The following is a 17,665-nucleotide window of genomic DNA, read 5'->3' as shown; positions in this document are numbered from 1 at the left end:
ACATTAACATTATGCCTTCTATTTGCAGTCGCTGTACTCATAATATACAGGAGAACGATCGCCTTACGGCGAGGATAGCTGTGCTGCAAGCCCAGCTTCAGATGCAATCGTTAGGCAAGGGTCATTTCAGTGTAGGAAAGGATGAAACAGTGTCTGTGCCACCAGTAAGTACAGATAGTAGTATAAATCCCCTCGCACGGTCCCCGCAGCCGGACAACTTTCTCATGGCTCCTGGGGGAAATGCTGTAGGAATGCTCAACCGGTGTCGCTCATTCAGCAGACAGAAACTTTCAACCGGCCTCCCGTTACGGGGTCTGAGATGCCGAAGCTTCACACCATTAGCTCTGACAAATTGAAAACCCTTGTCATTGGCGACTCCATTACCCGCAGTATTAGACTTAAAACGAATCATCCAGCGATCATACACTGTTTACCAGGGGGCAGGGCTACCGACGTTAAGGCTAATCTGAAGATGGTGCTGGCTAAAGCTAAAACTGTCGAGTGTAGAGAGTATAGAGATATTGTTATCCACGTTGGCACCAACGATGTTAGGATGAAACAGTCAGAGGTCACCAAGCGCAACATAGCTTCAGCGTGTAAATCAGCTAGAAAGATGTGTCGGCATCGAGTAATTGTCTCTGGCCCCCTCCCAGTTAGGGGGAGTGATGAGCTCTACAGCAGTCTCTCACAACTCAATCGCTGGTTTTTGGAATTTGTAGATAATTGGCCCTCTTTCTGGGACTCACCCACAAACAGGACCAAGCCTGGCCTGCTGAGGAGTGACGGACTCCATCCTAGCTGGAGGGGTGCTCTCATCTTATCTACCAACATAGACAGGGATCTAACTCCTCTAGCTCCAAAATGAAATAGGGTGCAGGCCAGGAAGCAGGCTGTTAGCCAGCCTGCCAGTTTAGTGGAGTCTGCCACTAGCACAGTCAGTGTAGTCAGCTCAGCTATCCCCATTGAGACTGTGTCTGTGCCTCAACCTAGGTTGGGCAAAACTAAACATGGCGGTGTTCGCCTTAGCAATCTCACTAGGATAAAGACCTCCTCCATTCCTGCCATTATTGAAAGAGATCATGATACCTCACATCTCAAAATAGGGCTACTTAATGTTAGATCCCTCACTTTAAAGGCAGTTATAGTCAATGAACTAATCACTGATCATAATCTTGATGTGATTGGCCTGACTAAAACATGGCTTTAGCCTGATGAATTTACTGTGTTAAATGAGGCCTCACCTCCTGGTTACACTAGTGACCATATCGCCCGTGCATCCGGAGGTGTTACTAACATTTATGATAGCAAATTTGAATTTACAAAAAAAATATATACGTTTTCGTCTTTTGAGCTTCTAGTCATGAAATCTATGCAGCCTACTCAATCACTTTGTATAGCTACTGCTTACAGGCCTCCTGGGCCATATACAGCGTTCCTCACTGAGTTCCCTGAATTCCTATCGGACCTTGTAGTCATAGCAGATAATATTCCAATTTTTGGTGATTTTAATATTCACATGGAAAAGTCCACAGACCCACTCCAAAAGGCATCATCGACTCAGTGGGTTTTGTCCAACATGTCTCTGGACCTACTCACTGCCACAGTCATACTCTGGACATAGTTTTGTCCCATGGAATAAATGTTGTAGATCTTAACCTGTTGAGGATGGGGGCGCTGTTGTGACTATTTATGCTAATCGTGTAATTTTTGAAACGGCTTCCCACAAAATCCTTGATCGTACAATATGCATATTATTATTATTATTGGATAGAAAACAGTCTATAGTTTCTATAGGAGTTGAAATTTTGTCTCTAAGTGGAACAGAGCCCATTCTACAGCAATTTCCCTGACATGGAGTCAGATTTCAGAAATTTTGGCCACTGTTCTGGAGTCAGTTAAAAGGGCACTGTTATTGCTATGACTATACGGACACTGCTTACGTCTTCCCCTGGATGCCTTTACGTGATGACGATTTGAATGGGGTCGATTGCGCGTTCACAGGCACTACAAATGAAAAAACCCTGAGGCTAGTCATTCTTTTGGAGCTGCGTCATGCGCCTAGAGGACACCGGCCCGCACCTGTTCCAAGCTTTAGTGGAGGGAGTAATATTACTCGGGTCATGTTTCTACTCGTTATGGGAGTTAAAAACATCATAAGGTAGTTAATTTAAAGCGTTTTATAGCAATTTATATCCGTTTAGTGCGATTTTGGGACATTTATTTCTGAAACGCTCTGAATTGCTGGGCACGCTTCCAGTTCATCCCGAACGCAGTTGGCATTTCCACATGGCAAGAAGACAGCTTTCCACCAAAAGACGATTACTCCCAAGAAAGGATCCTTTGCCCAAGATACTGATGGAAGAACAGCTCAAAGTAGGACATTTTTATTATGATAAATCGTGTTTCTGTCGAAAAATTTTAGTGGCTTAGGACGCCATGTTTTTTGACGTAGCTTCGCTTGGCGCAAACTGTATTGAAAAGTAAGGATAAATTAAAAAATGTAATTCCGCGATTGTATTAAGAATTAAATTGTCTATCAATCGCTGTCCACCCTATATTTTTTAGTCACGTTTATGAGTATTTATGTATAAGAGTAGATCACTGTCTAAGTGGCGCACGGACATTTTCTCACCAGCTTGGGTACATTTCACATTGTCTAACCATGATTTTGGTGGCTAAATATAAACATTTTCGATCAAACTCTATATGGATTGTGTAATATGATGTTACAGGAGTGTCATCTGAAGAATTCTGAGAAGGTTAGTGAAAAAATTAATATATTTTTGGCGATGTTGACGTTATCGCCCACTTTGGCTAGAATCAATGCTGGGCTGCTATGTGCTATGTGCTATGCTAATATAACGATTTATTGTGTTTTCGCTGTAAGACACTTAGAAAATCTGAAATATTGTCTGTATTCACAGGATCTGTGTCTTTCGATTAGTGTATGCTGTGTATTTTTACGAAATGTTTGATGATTAGTAAGTAGGTAAACACGTTGCTCATAGTAATTATTCTAGTCCATTTGTGACGGTGGGTGCAATTGTAACCTATGCCATCTACCTGAAATATGCACTTTTTTCTAACAAAACCTATCCCATACCATAAATATGTTATCAGACTGTCATCTGATGAGTTTTTTTCTTGGTTAGGGGCTATAAATATCTTAGTTTAGCCGAATTGGTGATAGCTACTGGTGTTGGTGGACAAATAAAAGATGGTGGATTATGCTAATGTGTTTTTAGGTAATAGATGTACATCTTTACATATTGTGTCTTCCCTGTAAAACATTTTAAAAATCGGACATGTTGGCTGGATTCACAAGATCTGTGTCTTTCATTAGCTGTATTGGACTTTAATGTGTGAAAGTTAAATATTTAAAAAAAAAAAAATTTTTGAATTTCGCGGCTCTGCCTTTTCAGTGGGGGGGGGGGGGGGGGGGAGTGCCGCTAGCGGCACTCTCATCCTAGACAGGTTAATGTTTTTCCTCATAATCCTGGACTATCGGACCACCATTTTATTACGTTTGCAATCGCAACAAATAATCTGCTCAGACCCCAACCAAGGAGCATCAAAAGTCGTGCTATAAATTCTCAGACAACACAAAGATTCCTTGATGCCCTTCCAGACTCCTTCTGCCTACCCAAGGACGTCAGAGGACAAAAATCAGTTAACCGCCTAACTGAGGAACTCAATTTAACCTTGCGCAATACCCTAGATGCAGTCGCACCCCTAAAAACTAAAAACATTTGTCATAAGAAACTAGCTCCCTGGTATACAGAAAATACCCGAGCTCTGAAGCAAGCTTCCAGAAAATTGGAACGGAAATGGCGCCACACCAAACTGGAAGTCTTCCGACTAGCTTGGAAAGACAGTACCGTGCAGTATCGAAGAGCCCTTACTGCTGCTCGATCATCCTATTTTTCCAACTTAATTGAGGAAAATAAGAACAATCCAACATTTATTTTTGATACTGTCGCAAAGCTAACTAAAAAGCAGATTTCCCCAAGTGAGGATGGCTTTCACTTCAGCAGTAATAAATTCATGAACTTCTTTGAGGAAAAGATCATGATCATTAGAAAGCAAATTACGGACTCCTCTTTAAATCTGCGTATTCCTCCAAAGCTCAGCTGTCCTGAGTCTGCACAACTCTGCCAGGACCTAGGATCAAGAGAGACACTTAAGTGTTTTAGTACTATATCTCTTGACACAATGATGAAAATAATCATGGCCTCTAAACCTTCAAGCTGCATACTGGACCCTATTCCAACTAAACTACTTAAAGAGCTGCTTCATGTGCTTGGCCCTCCTATGTTGAACATAATAAACGACTCTCTATCCACCGGATGTGTACCAAACTCACTAAAAGTGGCAGTAATAAAGCCTCTCTTGAAAAAGCGAAAACCTTGACCCAGAAAATATAAAAAACTATCGGCCTATATCGAATCTTCCATTCCTCTCAAAAAAAATTGAAAAGGCTGTTGCGCAGCAACTCTCTGCCTTCCTGAAGCCAAACAATGTATAAGAAATGCTTCAGTCTGGTTTTAGACCCCATCATAGCACTGAGACTGCACTTGTGAAGGTGGTAAATTACCTTTTAATGGCGTCAGACCGAGGCTCTGCATCTGTCCTCGTGCTACTAGACCTTAGTGCTGCCTTTGATACCATCGATCACCACATTCTTTTGGAGAGATTGGAAACCTAAATTGGTCTACATGGACAAGTTCTGGCCTGGTTTAGATCTTATCTGTCGGAAAGATATCAGTTTGTCTCTGTAAATGGTTTGTCCTCTGACAAATCAACTGTACATTTCGGTGTTCCTCAAGGTTCCGTTTTAGGACCACTATTGTTTTCACTGCTATGCGGATGACACACAGCTGTACATTTCTATGAAACATGGTGAAGCCCCAAAATTTCCCTCGCTAGAAGCCTGTGTTTCAGACATAAGGAAGTGGATGGCTGAAAACATTCTACTTTTAAACTCGGACAAAACAGAGATGCTTGTTCTAGGTCCCAAGAAACAAAGAGATCTTCTGTTGAATCTGACAATTAATCTTGATGGTTGTAAAGTCGTCTCAAATAAAACTGTGACGGACCTCGGCGTTACTCTGGACCCTGAGCTCTCTTTTGACGAACATATCAAGACTGTTTCCAGGACAGCTTTTTTCCATCTACGTAACATTGCAAAAATCAGAAACTTTCTGTCCAAAAATGATGCAGAAAAATTCATCCATGCTTTTGTTACTTCTAGGTTAGACTACTGCAATGCTCTACTTTCCGGCTACCCAGATAAAGCACTAAAAAAACTTCAGTTAGTGCTAAATACGGCTGCTAGAATCCTGACTAGAAACAAAAAAAAATATCATATTACTCCAGTGCTAGCCTCCCTACACTGGCTTCCTGTTAAGGCAAGGGCTGATTTCAAGGTTTTACTGCTAACCTACAAAGCATTACATGGGCTTGCTCCTACCTATCTTTCCGAGTTGGTCCTGCCGTACATACCTACACGTACGCTACGGTCACAAGACGCAGGCCTCCTAATTGTCCCTAGAATTTCTAAGCAAACAACTGGAGGCAGGGCTTTCTCCTATAGATCTCCATTTTTATGGAATGGTCTGCCTACCCATGTGAGAGACGCAGACTCGGTCTCAACCTTTAAGTCTTTACTGAAGACTCATCTCTTCAGTGGGTCATATGATTGAGTGTAGTCTGGCCCAGGGAAAGGCTCTGGAGCAACGAACCGCCCTTGCTGTCTCTGCCTGGCCGGTTCCCCTCTCTCCACTGGGATTCTCTGCCTCTAACCCTATTACAGGGGCTGAGTCACTGGCTTACTGGTGCTCTTTCATGCCTTCCCTAGGAGGGGTGCGTCACTTGAGTGGGTTGAGTCACTGACGTGATCTTCCTGTCTGGGTTGGCGCCCCCCCTTGGGTTGTGCCGTGGCGGAGATCTTTGTGGGCTATACTCGGCCTTGTCTCAGGATGGTAAGTTGGTGGTTGAAGATATCCCTCTAGTGGTGTGGGGGCTGTGCTTTGGCAAAGTGGGTGGGTTTATATCCTTCCTGTTTGGCCCTGTCCGGGGGTATCATCGGATGGGGCCACAGTGTCTCCTGACCCCTCCTGTCTCAGCCTCCAGTATTTATGCTGCAGTAGTTTATGTGTCGGGGGGCTAGGGTCAGTTTGTTATATCTGGAGTACTTCTGTCTTATCCGGTGTCCTGTGTGAATTTAAGTATGCTCTCTCTAATTCTCTCTTTCTCTCTCTCGGAGGACCTGAGCCCTAGGACCATGCCTCAGGACTACCTGGCATGATGACTCCTTGCTGTCCCCAGTCCACCTGGCCGTGCTGCTGCTCCAGTTTCAACTGTTCTGCCTGCGGCTATGGAACCCTGACCTGTTCACCGGACGTGCTACCTGTCCCAGACCTGCTGTTTTCAACTCTCTAGAGACCGCAGGAGCGGTAGAGATACTCTTAATGATCGGCTATGAAAAGCCAACTGACATTTACTCCTGAGGTGCTGACTTGCTGCACCCTCAACAACTACTGTGATTATTATTATTTGACCATGCTGGTCATTTATGAACATTTGAACATCTTGGCATAGTTCTGTTATAATCTCCACCCGGCACAGCCAGAAGAGGACTGGCCACCCCTCATAGCCTGGTTCCTCTCTAGGTTTCTTCCTAGGTTTTGGCCTTTCTAGGGAGTTTTTCCTAGCTACCGTGCTTCTACACCTGCATTGCTTGCTGTTTGGGGTTTTAGGCTGGGTTTCTGTACAGCACTTTGAGATACCAGCTGATGTAAGAAGGGCTATATAAATACATTTTATTTTATTTTATTTACATTGTGAAAGAGTCATCTAACATTTGACATACAGTATTCACATAAACAATTCCTGTACAGCAAATAACAAAACACAAAAAAACATTTCCATTCATATACAGTTCATTCGGAAAGTATTCAGACCCCTTGACATTTTCCACATTTTGTTACGTTACAGCCTTATTAAATAATAATTTCATCAATCTACACACAATACCCCATAATGACAGAGTAAAAACAATTTTTTAGAAATTTTAGTAAATATTACAAATAAAACACTGAAATTCTTTTTTACGTAAGTATTCAGATCCTTTGCTATGAGACTTGAAATTGAGCTCAGGTGCATCCTGTTTCCATTTATTAGTCTTGAGATGTTTCTACAACTTGATTGGAGTCCACCTGTGGTAAATTAAATTGATTGGATATGATTTGGAGAGGCACACACCTGTCTATAAAAGGGCCCACAGTTGACAGTGCAAGTCAGAGTAAAAACCAAGCCATGAGGTCGGAAAAATTGTCTGTAGAGCTCCGAGACAGGATTGTGTCAAGGCACAGATCTGGGAAGGGTACCAAAACATGTCTGCAGCACTGAAGGTTCCCAAGAACACAGTGGTCTCCATCATTCTTAAATGGAAGAAGTTTGGAACCACCAAGACTCTTCCTAGAGCTGGCCGCCCGGCCTTGGTCATCGAGGTGTCCAAGAACCCGATGTTCACTCTGACAGAGCTCCAGAGTTCCTCTGTGGAGATGGGAGAACCTTCCAGAAGGACAACCATCTCTGCAGCACTCCACCAATCATGCCTTGATGGTAGAGTGGCCAGATGGAAGCCACTCCTCAGTAAAAGGCACATGACAGCACACTTGGAGTTTGCCAAAAGGCACCCTAAAGGCCTCAGACCATGAGAAACAAGATTCTCTGGTCTGATGAAACCAAGATTGAACTCTTTGGCCTGAATGCCAAGCGTCACGTCTGGAAGAAACCTGGCAGCATGGTAGTGGCAGCATCATGCTGTGGGGATGTTTTTCAGCGGCAAGGACTGGGAGACTAGTCGGGATCGAGGGAAAGATGAACGGAGCAAAGTACAGAGAGATCCTTGATGAAAACCCATACAGAGTCCAGACTTGAACCCAATCGAACATCTTTGGAAAAACTTGAAAATAGCTGTGCAGCGACACTCCCCATCCAACTTGACAGCGCTTGAGAGGATCTGCAGAAAAGAATGGGGGAAACTCCCCGAATACAGGTGTGCCAAGCTTGTAGCGTCATACGCAAGAAGACTCGAGGCTGTAATCGCTGCCAAAGGTGCTTCAACAAAGTACTGAGTAAAGAGTGAATACTTATGTAAATGTAATACATATATTTTTTATATATATAAATGTGCAACAAAAAAAATAAAACCAGTTTTTGCTTTGTCATAATGGGGTATTGTGTGTAGATTGATGAGGGGGGAAAATGATTTAATAAATTTAAAATAATGTAACAAAATGTGGAGGGTTCTGAATACTTTCCGAATGCACTGGAGGAAACCAGACGTGGTGGTGGCAGTATCATGCTGTGGGGATGTTTTTCAGCGGCAGGGACTGGGAGACTAGTCTGGATCGAGGGAAAAATGAACGGAGCAAAGTACAGAGAGATCCTTGATGAAAACCCGCTCCAGACCTCAGACTGGGGCAAAGGTTCACCATCCAACAGGACACCGACCCTACGCACAAAGTCAAGTCAACACAGGAGTGGCTTCGGGACAAATCTCTGAATGTCCTTGAGTGGCCCTGCCAGAGCCCGGACTTGAACCCGATCAAACAACTCTGGAGAGACCTGAAAATAATCAAGAGTTCTGAATACTTTCCGAATGCACTGTATATAGGTGAAAGCCTTATGTTCCACATAGGATTAATAGGTGTACCTTCTCGGTGCAGCTTGGGGCTAATGAGGCGGTTGTAGCTGAGGTTGAGCTCAGTCAGGGTGTAAAGCATCACCAGGTCATTGCGTCCGATCTCGTTGATGCCGTTGTGAAGCAGCATAAGGGTCTTGGCTCGGCGGGGGAGACCCCTGGGGACACGCTCCAGCTGGTTGTTGTACATGTGGAGGGTGTGTAGCTTCTTCAGGCCCTGGGGAGAAGAGAAAACTATTTTTGTGAACAATTTAATGTTATTGTAAGCGCATATCATTGCACATTTCACATTTCTCCTCGATCATTTAACATATACACAAATTATGATAATCATGACACCACGACACTCTGTGGTGGTTCAACCTGACCAAACTAACCGCCAGATCAAGCTATATAGTCATCTATCATATTTTTCATGGTCCTTTGAGCTAGATACACCTGTGGCGGTGTATTTATCCACAGTATAAGATTTAACCAGTTGAATAAAAAAGACAACATTTAGATTTCCGTCTAAATAGACATACCCAAACATAATTATTTTTCATGAGATGGCCATGAACAATAAATGGTCATGTTGCATAGTTTTAGAAAGGTCTGGTACTCACCTTTCTGGTACAAATAGTTGTACTCACTTATGAAGACACAAGCTCAAATACATAGTATAAATATATATATATTTTTCTATTCAAGTATTCAGCAATGCTATAGGCCTACATGGAATGCAGCTTGGTGTATGGAGCGGGAGCGTAGCTGATTGTTGTGCAGCAGTAGGTACTCCAGGTTACGGCAGGCTATGAGGGCATCGCCAGGGATACTGCGGATGTTGTTCTTCTCTAGGTGTAGCAGTATCAGACCTCGAGGCAGACCCTGAGGAACCACACTCAGGTTGTTGTTGGACAGGTCCAGATACTCCAGCTTGGTCAACTGGCTGAGAGGGGAGAGGGTGATGTTATCTTTGATAGAGAAGAGCTTAGGTTATCACTTTATCTTTAAATGTCATCTTTCCATGAATAGACGAATCTCACTTTCTCTCTCATAATGTACCAGCTCAACCTAAGCTCTCTATCTCTCTCTCATTACATAATCATTGTCCCTCCCTGTCTCATTACATAATCATTGTCCCTCCCTGTCTCATTACATAATCATTGTCCCTCCCTGTCTCATTACAGTATCATTGTCCCTTCCTGTTTCATTACAGTATCATTGTACCTGCCTCTTTCCTTATGGTATCATGGTATTACAGTATCATTGTCCCCGACTGTTTCATTACAGTATCATTGTCCCTGCCTGTTTCATTACAGTCCCAATGTCCCTCCCTGTTTCATTACAGAATCCTTGTCCATGCCTGTTTCATTACATAATCATTGTCCCTGCCTGTTTCATTACAGTATCATTGTCCCTGCCTGTTTCATTACAGTATCATTGTCCCTGCCTGTTTCATTACAGTATGATTGTCCCTGCCTGTTTCATTACAGTATGATTGTCCCTGCCTGTTTCATTACATAATCATTGTCCCTGCCTGTTTCATTACAGTATGATTGTCCCTGCCTGTTTCATTACAGAATCATTGTCCCTGCCTGTTTCATTACAGTATCATTGTCCCTGCCTGTTTCATTACAGTATCATTGTCCCTGCCTGTTTCATTACAGTATCATTGTCCCTGCCTGTTTCATTACAGTATCATTGTCCCTGCCTGTTTCATTACATAATCATTGTCCCTGCCTGTTTCATTACAGTATCATTGTCCCTGCCTGTTTCATTACAGTATCATTGTCCCTGCCTGTTTCATTACAGTATCATTGTCCCTGCCTGTTTCATTACATAATCATTGTCCCTGCCTGTTTCATTACAGTATCATTGTCCCTGCCTGTTTCATTACAGTATCATTGTCCCTGCCTGTTTCATTACAGTATGATTTCCCCTGCCTGTTTCCTTTTGCAGTGTCATTGTCCCAGCTTTACATTGGCGTGTGTTGTAAAGTCTATGGGTCTTTGTTTTTCATCAATACCATCAGTAATAATGTAAGGTGGCCTCGGATATATTGAATCGTAGAAGAAGACTTTGCTCAGGTGGACTTAATGGCCCTCTGTTGTGTTTTTGTGTTTGTCTGTAAGTCTGAGTATCATACACAGTGACAGTAAATGGTACTACAGTACCTGAAGGTCTCGTTGTCCATGCCTTCATTGCTAAGCAGGTTGTTCTGTAGGTAGAGCTCTCTGAGCTGGGTCAGGCTGTCAAACGCCCCTGATGGGATCTTCTCCAGCATGTTGTTCTGTTATACCAAGAAGACACACAATCATCATCACTTATGATTATCACAGACACTTTGTCAATATTTTTGTTTCCTCTTCTCCTTTAATCCCCCTCCTCAATTCCCACTAACGTGGAAGGTGTGGAGAAGACGGGAGGAGAGGAAATGAGGAATCGAGGAAATTGAGAAAGAGCCTCAAATGCTTGGCTGTATGGATGTGGAGTGTGCTGTTCTGACGCATCTTTATTGTCTAAGGTCAGGTACTCTGTACCTACAGTACCTTTAGATGTAGGCGGTAGAGAGCAGAGGGCAGGTTCCTAGGGACGTAGCGGAGGAAGTTACTGGACATGATGAGAACCTCCAGGCTGTCAGAACCGTTAAACATGTTCTCTGGTAGCCCTGCATCTGTCAGTTTGTTGTTATGGAGATACACTGACCTGGGGTGGAGTTAGGACACAGGGGAGAAAGCATGATATTAGTGGTTAAATTTGTTATGCTATGAAAGAAGCAAGGTAATTAAAGACAATATAACAATATAACACCTATAGCAACATCCAATCAAATTGTACTTGGCACATGTGTCGAATACAACAGGTGTAGACCGTACAGTTAAATGCTTACTTACAAGCCCTTAACCTACAATGCAGTTTTAAGAAAAGTACCTAAAAAAATAAGAAATAAAGTAACAAATAATGAATGGGGAGCAGTAAAATAACAATAGCAAAGCTATATACAGGGGGTACCGGTACAGAGTCAATGTGCGGGGGCACCGGTTAGTCGAAGGTAATTGAGGTAATATATACATGTGGGCAGAGTTATTAAAGTGACTTATGCATAGATAACAACAGTGAGTAGCAGCAGCGTAAAAGGGGGTGGGGGACAATGCAAGTAGTCTGGGTAGCCATTTGATTAAATGTTCAGTAGTCTTATGGCTTTGGGCTAGAAGCTGTTTAGAAGCATCTTGGACCTAGACTTGGCGCTTCGGTACTGCTTGCCATGCAGTAGCAGAGAGAACAGTCTATGACTACGGTGGCTGGAGTCTTTGACAATTTTTAAGGTCTTCCTCTGACACTGTCTGGTATAGAGGTCCCGGATGGCAGGAAGCGTGGCCCCAGTGATGTACTGGGTTGTACGCACTACTCTCTGTAGTGCCTTGCGGATGGAGGCCGAGCAGTTGTCATACCAGGCAGTGATGCAACCAGTCAGGATGCTCTCGATGGTGCAGCTGTATAACCTTTTGGCATCTGAGGACCATTGCCAAATCTTTTTAGTCTCCTGAGGGGGGAATACGTTTTGTCGTGCCCTCTTCACGACTGTCTTGGTGTGCTTGGACCATGTTAGTTTGTTGGTGATGTGGACACCAAGGAACTTGAAGCTCTCAACCTGCTCCACTACAGCTCCGTCGATGAGAATGGTGGCGTGCTCGGTCCTCCTTTTCCTGTAGTCCACAATCATCTCCTTAGTCTTGATCATGTTGAGGGAGAGGTTGTTGTTCTGGCACCACACGGCCAGGTCTCTGACCTCCCTATATGCTGTCTCGTCGTTGTTGATGATCAGGCCTACCACTGTTGTGTCATCAGCAAACTTAATGATGGTGTTGGAGTCATGCCTGGCCGTGCAGTCATGAATGAACAGGGAGTACAGGAGGGGACTGAGCACGCACCCCTGAGGAGTCCCTGTGTTAAGGATCAGTGTGGCGGATGTGTTGTTACCTACCCTTACCATCTGGGGGTGGCCCATCAGGAATTCCAGGATCTAGTTGCAGAGGGAGGTGTTTAGTCCCAGGGTCCTTAGCTTAGTCATGAGCTTTGAGGGCACTATGGTGTTGAATGCTAAGCTATAGTCAATGAATAGCATTCTCACATAGGTGTTCCTTTTGTGCCATTTGTGAAAGGGCAGTGTGGAGTGCAATAGAGATTTCATCATCTGTGGATCTGTTGAGGCGGTATGCAAATTGGAGTGGGATAATGCTGTTGATGTGACCCATGACCAGCATTTCAAAGCACTTCATGGCTACAGACGTGAGTGCTACGGGTCGGTAGTCATTTAGGCAGGTTACCTTAGGGTTCTTGGGCACAGGGACTATGGTGGTCTGCTTGAAACATGTTGGTATTACAGACTCAGACAAGGAGAGGTTGAAAATGTCAGTGAATACACTTGCCAGTTGGTCAGCGCATGCTCGGAGTACACATCCTGGTAACCCGTCTGGCCCTGCGGCCTTGTGAATGTTGACCTGTTTAAAGGTCTTACTCACATCGGCTGCGGAGAGCGTGATCACACAGTCGTCCGGAACAGCTGGTGCTCTCATGCATGTTTCAGTGTTACTTGCCTCGAAGCGAGCATAGAAGTAATTTAGCTCATCTGGTAGGCTCGTGTCACTGGGCAGCTCTCGGCTGTGCTTCCCTTTGTAGTCTGTAATAGTTGAATAAGACCTTTCTACTGTGAGAATGTAATGTAATCTACTGTGAGAATGTAATCCTCCTACACAAAACCTCCCACCAACCAACCTATCCACACACACACACACACACACACACACACAGACAGACACACTCACTTACTTCAGTCCTGGCTTCTGGCCAAATGTGTACGGGTAGATCTTTGTGAGTGAATTAGCGGCAAAATCAGCACTGACCAGTGAGGGAGGCAGGTGTCTGGGTGCTGTGGTGAGCTGGGAGGGAAAACGACAGGGAGACAGAGACAGAGAGGAAGGGGGAGAGAGAGAGGTGGGGGAGAGAGAGGGGTGGGGGGGGGGGATGTTACTCTCTTCCTTTCTTTTCTACTGTTGTACTGACCACTAAAGAGCAGTATGCACTGGCAGTAAGGGTTCATTTACATTCCTTCAGAAAGTATTCACACCACTTGACTTTTTCCACATTTTGCATACCAGACAGAATTTAAAATTGATTAATTTGAGATGGTTTGTCACTGGCCTACACACAATACCCCATAATGTCAAAGTGAAATTGTGTTTTTGACATTTTTACAAATTCATTAATAATGTAAAGCTGGAAAGTATTCAACCCCTTTGTTATGGCAAGCCTAAATATGTTGAGGTTAGTGGAAGAACAGCATCTAGTAAAGATGAGGTCAAGCGTATTGCCTGCCTTGTGAGTAGGGGGGGGGGGGGGTGAGAGGGTGAGGTCAAAAGAGGAGAGGAGTGGAAAGAAGGAGGCAGAGAGGAATGAGTCAAAGGTAGACGTGGGGAGGTTAAAGTCACCCAGAACTGTGAGAGGTGAGCCGTCCTCAGGAAAGGAGGTCTCCGGTCTCCAGGTCTCCGGCAGCCTCTGGAACTGCCGATCTGCGGCCAACAAGGCAGAGTTCATCTCAGCCTATGCTTCCCTCCAGTCCCTCGACTTCTTGGCACTGACGGAAACATGGCTCACCACAGATAACACTGCTACTCCTACTGCTCTCTCTTCGTCTGCCCACGTGTTCTCGCACACCCCGAGACCTTCTGGTCAGCGGGGTGGTGGCACCGGGATCCTCATCTCTCCCAAGTGGTCATTCTCTCTTTCTCCCCTTTCCCATCTGTCTATCGCCTCCTTTGAATTCCATGCTGTCACAGTTACCAGCCCTTTCAAGCTTAACATCCTTATCATTTATCGCCCTCCAGGTCCCTCGGAGAGTTCATCAATGAGCTTGATGCCTTGATAAGCTCCTTTCCTGAGGACGGCTCACCTCTCACAGTTCTGGGTGACTTTAACCTCCCCACGTCTACCTTTGACTCATTCCTCTCTGCCTCCTTCTTTCCACTCCTCTCCTCTTTTGACCTCACCCTCTCACCTTCCCCCCCTACTCACAAGGCAGGCAATACGCTTGACCTCATCTTTACTAGATGCTGTTCTTCCACTAACCTCATTGCAACTCCCCTCCAAGTCTCCGACCACTACCTTGTATCCTTTTCCCTCTCGCTCTCATCCAACACTTCCCACACTGCCCCTACTCGGATGGTATCGCGCCGTCCCAACCTTCGCTCTCTCTCCCCCGCTACTCTCTCCTCTTCCATCATATCATCTCTTCCCTCTGCTCAAACCTTCTCCAACCTATCTCCTGATTCTGCCTCCTCAACCCTCCTCTCCTCCCTTTCTGCATCCTTTGCATCCTGACTCTCTATGTCCGCTATCCTCCAGGCCGGCTCGGTCCTCCCCTCCCGCTCCGTGGCTCGACGACTCATTGCGAGCTCACAGAACAGGGCTCCGGGCATGGAGGAAAACTCGCCTCCCTGCGGACCTGGCATCCTTTCACTCCCTCCTCTCTACATTTTCCTCTTCTGTCTCTGCTGCTAAAGCCACTTTCTACCACTCTAAATTCCAAGCATCTGCCTCTAACCCTAGGAAGCTCTTTGCCACCTTCTCCTCCCTCCTGAATCCTCCTCCCCCTCCCCCCCCCCTCCTCCCTCTCTGCAGACGACTTCGTCAACCATTTCGAAAAGAAGGTCGACGACATCCGATCCTCGTTTGCTAAGTCAAACGACACCGCTGGTTCTGCTCACACTGCCCTACCCTGTGCTCTGACCTCTTTCTCCCCTCTCTCTCCAGATGAAATCTCGCGTCTTGTGACGGCCGGCCGCCCAACAACCTGCCCGCTTGACCCTATCCCCTCCTCTCTTCTCCAGACCATTTCCGGAGACCTTCTCCCTTACCTCACCTCGCTCATCAACTCATCCTTGACCGCTGGCTACGTCCCTTCCGTCTTCAAGAGAGCGAGAGTTGCACCCCTTCTGAAAAAACCTACACTCGATCCCTCCGATGTCAACAACTACAGACCAGTATCCCTTCTTTCTTTTCTCTCCAAAACTCTTGAACGTGCCGTCCTTGGCCAGCTCTCCTGCTATCTCTCTCAGAATGACCTTCTTGATCCAAATCAGTCAGGTTTCAAGACTAGTCATTCAACTGAGACTGCTCTTCTCTGTATCACGGAGGCGCTCCGCACTGCTAAAGCTAACTCTCTCTCCTCTGCTCTCATCCTTCTAGACCTATCGGCTGCCTTCGATACTGTGAACCATCAGATCCTCCTCTCCACCCTCTCCGAGTTGGGCATCTCCGGCGCGGCCCACGCTTGGATTGCGTCCTACCTGACAGGTCGCTCCTACCAGGTGGCGTGGCGAGAATCTGTCTCCTCACCACGCGCTCTCACCACTGGTGTCCCCCAGGGCTCTGTTCTAGGCCCTCTCCTATTCTCGCTATACACCAAGTCACTTGGCTCTGTCATAACCTCACATGGTCTCTCCTATCATTGCTATGCAGACGACACACAATTAATCTTCTCCTTTCCCCCTTCTGATGACCAGGTGGCGAATCGCATCTCTGCATGTCTGGCAGACATATCAGTGTGGATGACGGATCACCACCTCAAGCTGAACCTCGGCAAGACGGAGCTGCTCTTCCTCCCGGGGAAGGACTGCCCGTTCCATGATCTCGCCATCACGGTTGACAACTCCATTGTGTCCTCCTCCCAGAGCGCTAAGAACCTTGGCGTGATCCTGGACAACACCCTGTCGTTCTCAACTAACATCAAGGCGGTGGCCCGTTCCTGTAGGTTCATGCTCTACAACATCCGCAGAGTACGACCCTGCCTCACACAGGAAGCGGCGCAGGTCCTAATCCAGGCACTTGTCATCTCCCGTCTGGATTACTGCAACTCGCTGTTGGCTGGGCTCCCTGCCTGTGCCATTAAATCCCTACAACTCATCCAGAACGCCGCAGCCCATCTGGTGTTCAACCTTCCCAAGTTCTCTCACGTCACCCCGCTCCTCCGCTCTCTACACTGGCTTCCAGTTGAAGCTCGCATCCGCTACAAGACCATGGTGCTTGCCTACGGAGCTGTGAGGGGAACGGCACCTCAGTACCTTCAGGCTCTGATCAGGCCCTACACCCAAACAAGGGCACTGCGTTCATCCACCTCTGGCCTGCTCGACTCCCTACCACTGAGGAAGTACAGTTCCCGCTCAGCCCAGTCAAAACTGTTCGCTGCTCTGGCACCCCAATGGTGGAACAAACTCCCTCACGACGCCAGGACAGCGGAGTCAATCACCACCTTCCGGAGACACCTGAAACCCCACCTCTTTAAGGAATACCTAGGATAGGATAAAGCAATCCTTCTGACCCCCCCCCCCCCCCCCCCCCCATTAAAAGATTTAGATGCACTATTGTAAAGTGGCTGTTCCACTGGATGTCATAAGGTGAATGCACCAATTTGTAAGTCGCTCTGGATAAGAGCGTCTACTAAATGACTTAAATGTTAAATGTAAATGTAAATATGTTCAGGAGTAAGAATGCACTTAACAAGTCACATAATAAGTTCCATGGACTCACTCTGTGTGCAATAACAGTGTTTAGCATGATTTTTAAATGACTACCTCATCTCTGTACACCACACATACAATTATGTGTAAGGTCCCTCAGTCGAGCATTGACTTTCAAACACAGATTCAACCACAAAGACCAGGTTTTCCAATGCACCTATTGGTAGATGGATTTTTTTTTAAAGCAAACATTGAATATCCCTTTGATCATAGTGAAGTTATTAGTTACACTTTGGATTGTGTATCAATACACCCAGTCACCACAAAGATACAGGTGTCCTTCCTAACTCAGTTGCCGGAGAGGAAAGAAAAACGTTCAGGGATTTCACCATGAAGCCAATGGTGACTTTAAAACAGTTACAGAGTTTAATGGCTGAGATAGGAGAAAATTGAGGAT

The 17,665-nt window shown here is 45.5% G+C and overlaps 1 protein-coding gene across 2 annotated transcripts in view; it reads right to left on the bottom strand.

Annotated features, from left to right (window-relative positions):
• podn (podocan) overlaps positions 1-17,665 on the bottom strand; it is a 48,004-nt gene that overhangs the window by 11,467 nt on the left and 18,872 nt on the right. The window contains exons 6-11 of one of the 2 annotated variants that reach the window (XM_055861681.1): positions 14,182-14,262; positions 13,523-13,632; positions 11,242-11,398; positions 10,867-10,982; positions 9,425-9,638; positions 8,723-8,927 (exon numbers count right to left, since the gene is read on the bottom strand). In XM_055861681.1, the coding sequence (XP_055717656.1) occupies positions 8,723-8,927; positions 9,425-9,638; positions 10,867-10,982; positions 11,242-11,398; positions 13,523-13,632; positions 14,182-14,262 (883 nt within the window). The remainder of the gene's footprint in view (positions 1-8,722; positions 8,928-9,424; positions 9,639-10,866; positions 10,983-11,241; positions 11,399-13,522; positions 13,633-14,181; positions 14,263-17,665) is intronic. The other variant, XM_055861682.1, reaches the window with a different exon arrangement.

This window comes from Salvelinus fontinalis, chromosome 14 (assembly GCF_029448725.1).
Source record: "Salvelinus fontinalis isolate EN_2023a chromosome 14, ASM2944872v1, whole genome shotgun sequence".
Taxonomy (NCBI): domain Eukaryota; kingdom Metazoa; phylum Chordata; class Actinopteri; order Salmoniformes; family Salmonidae; genus Salvelinus; species Salvelinus fontinalis.
This window is presented reverse-complemented; position numbering and strand designations above follow the sequence as displayed.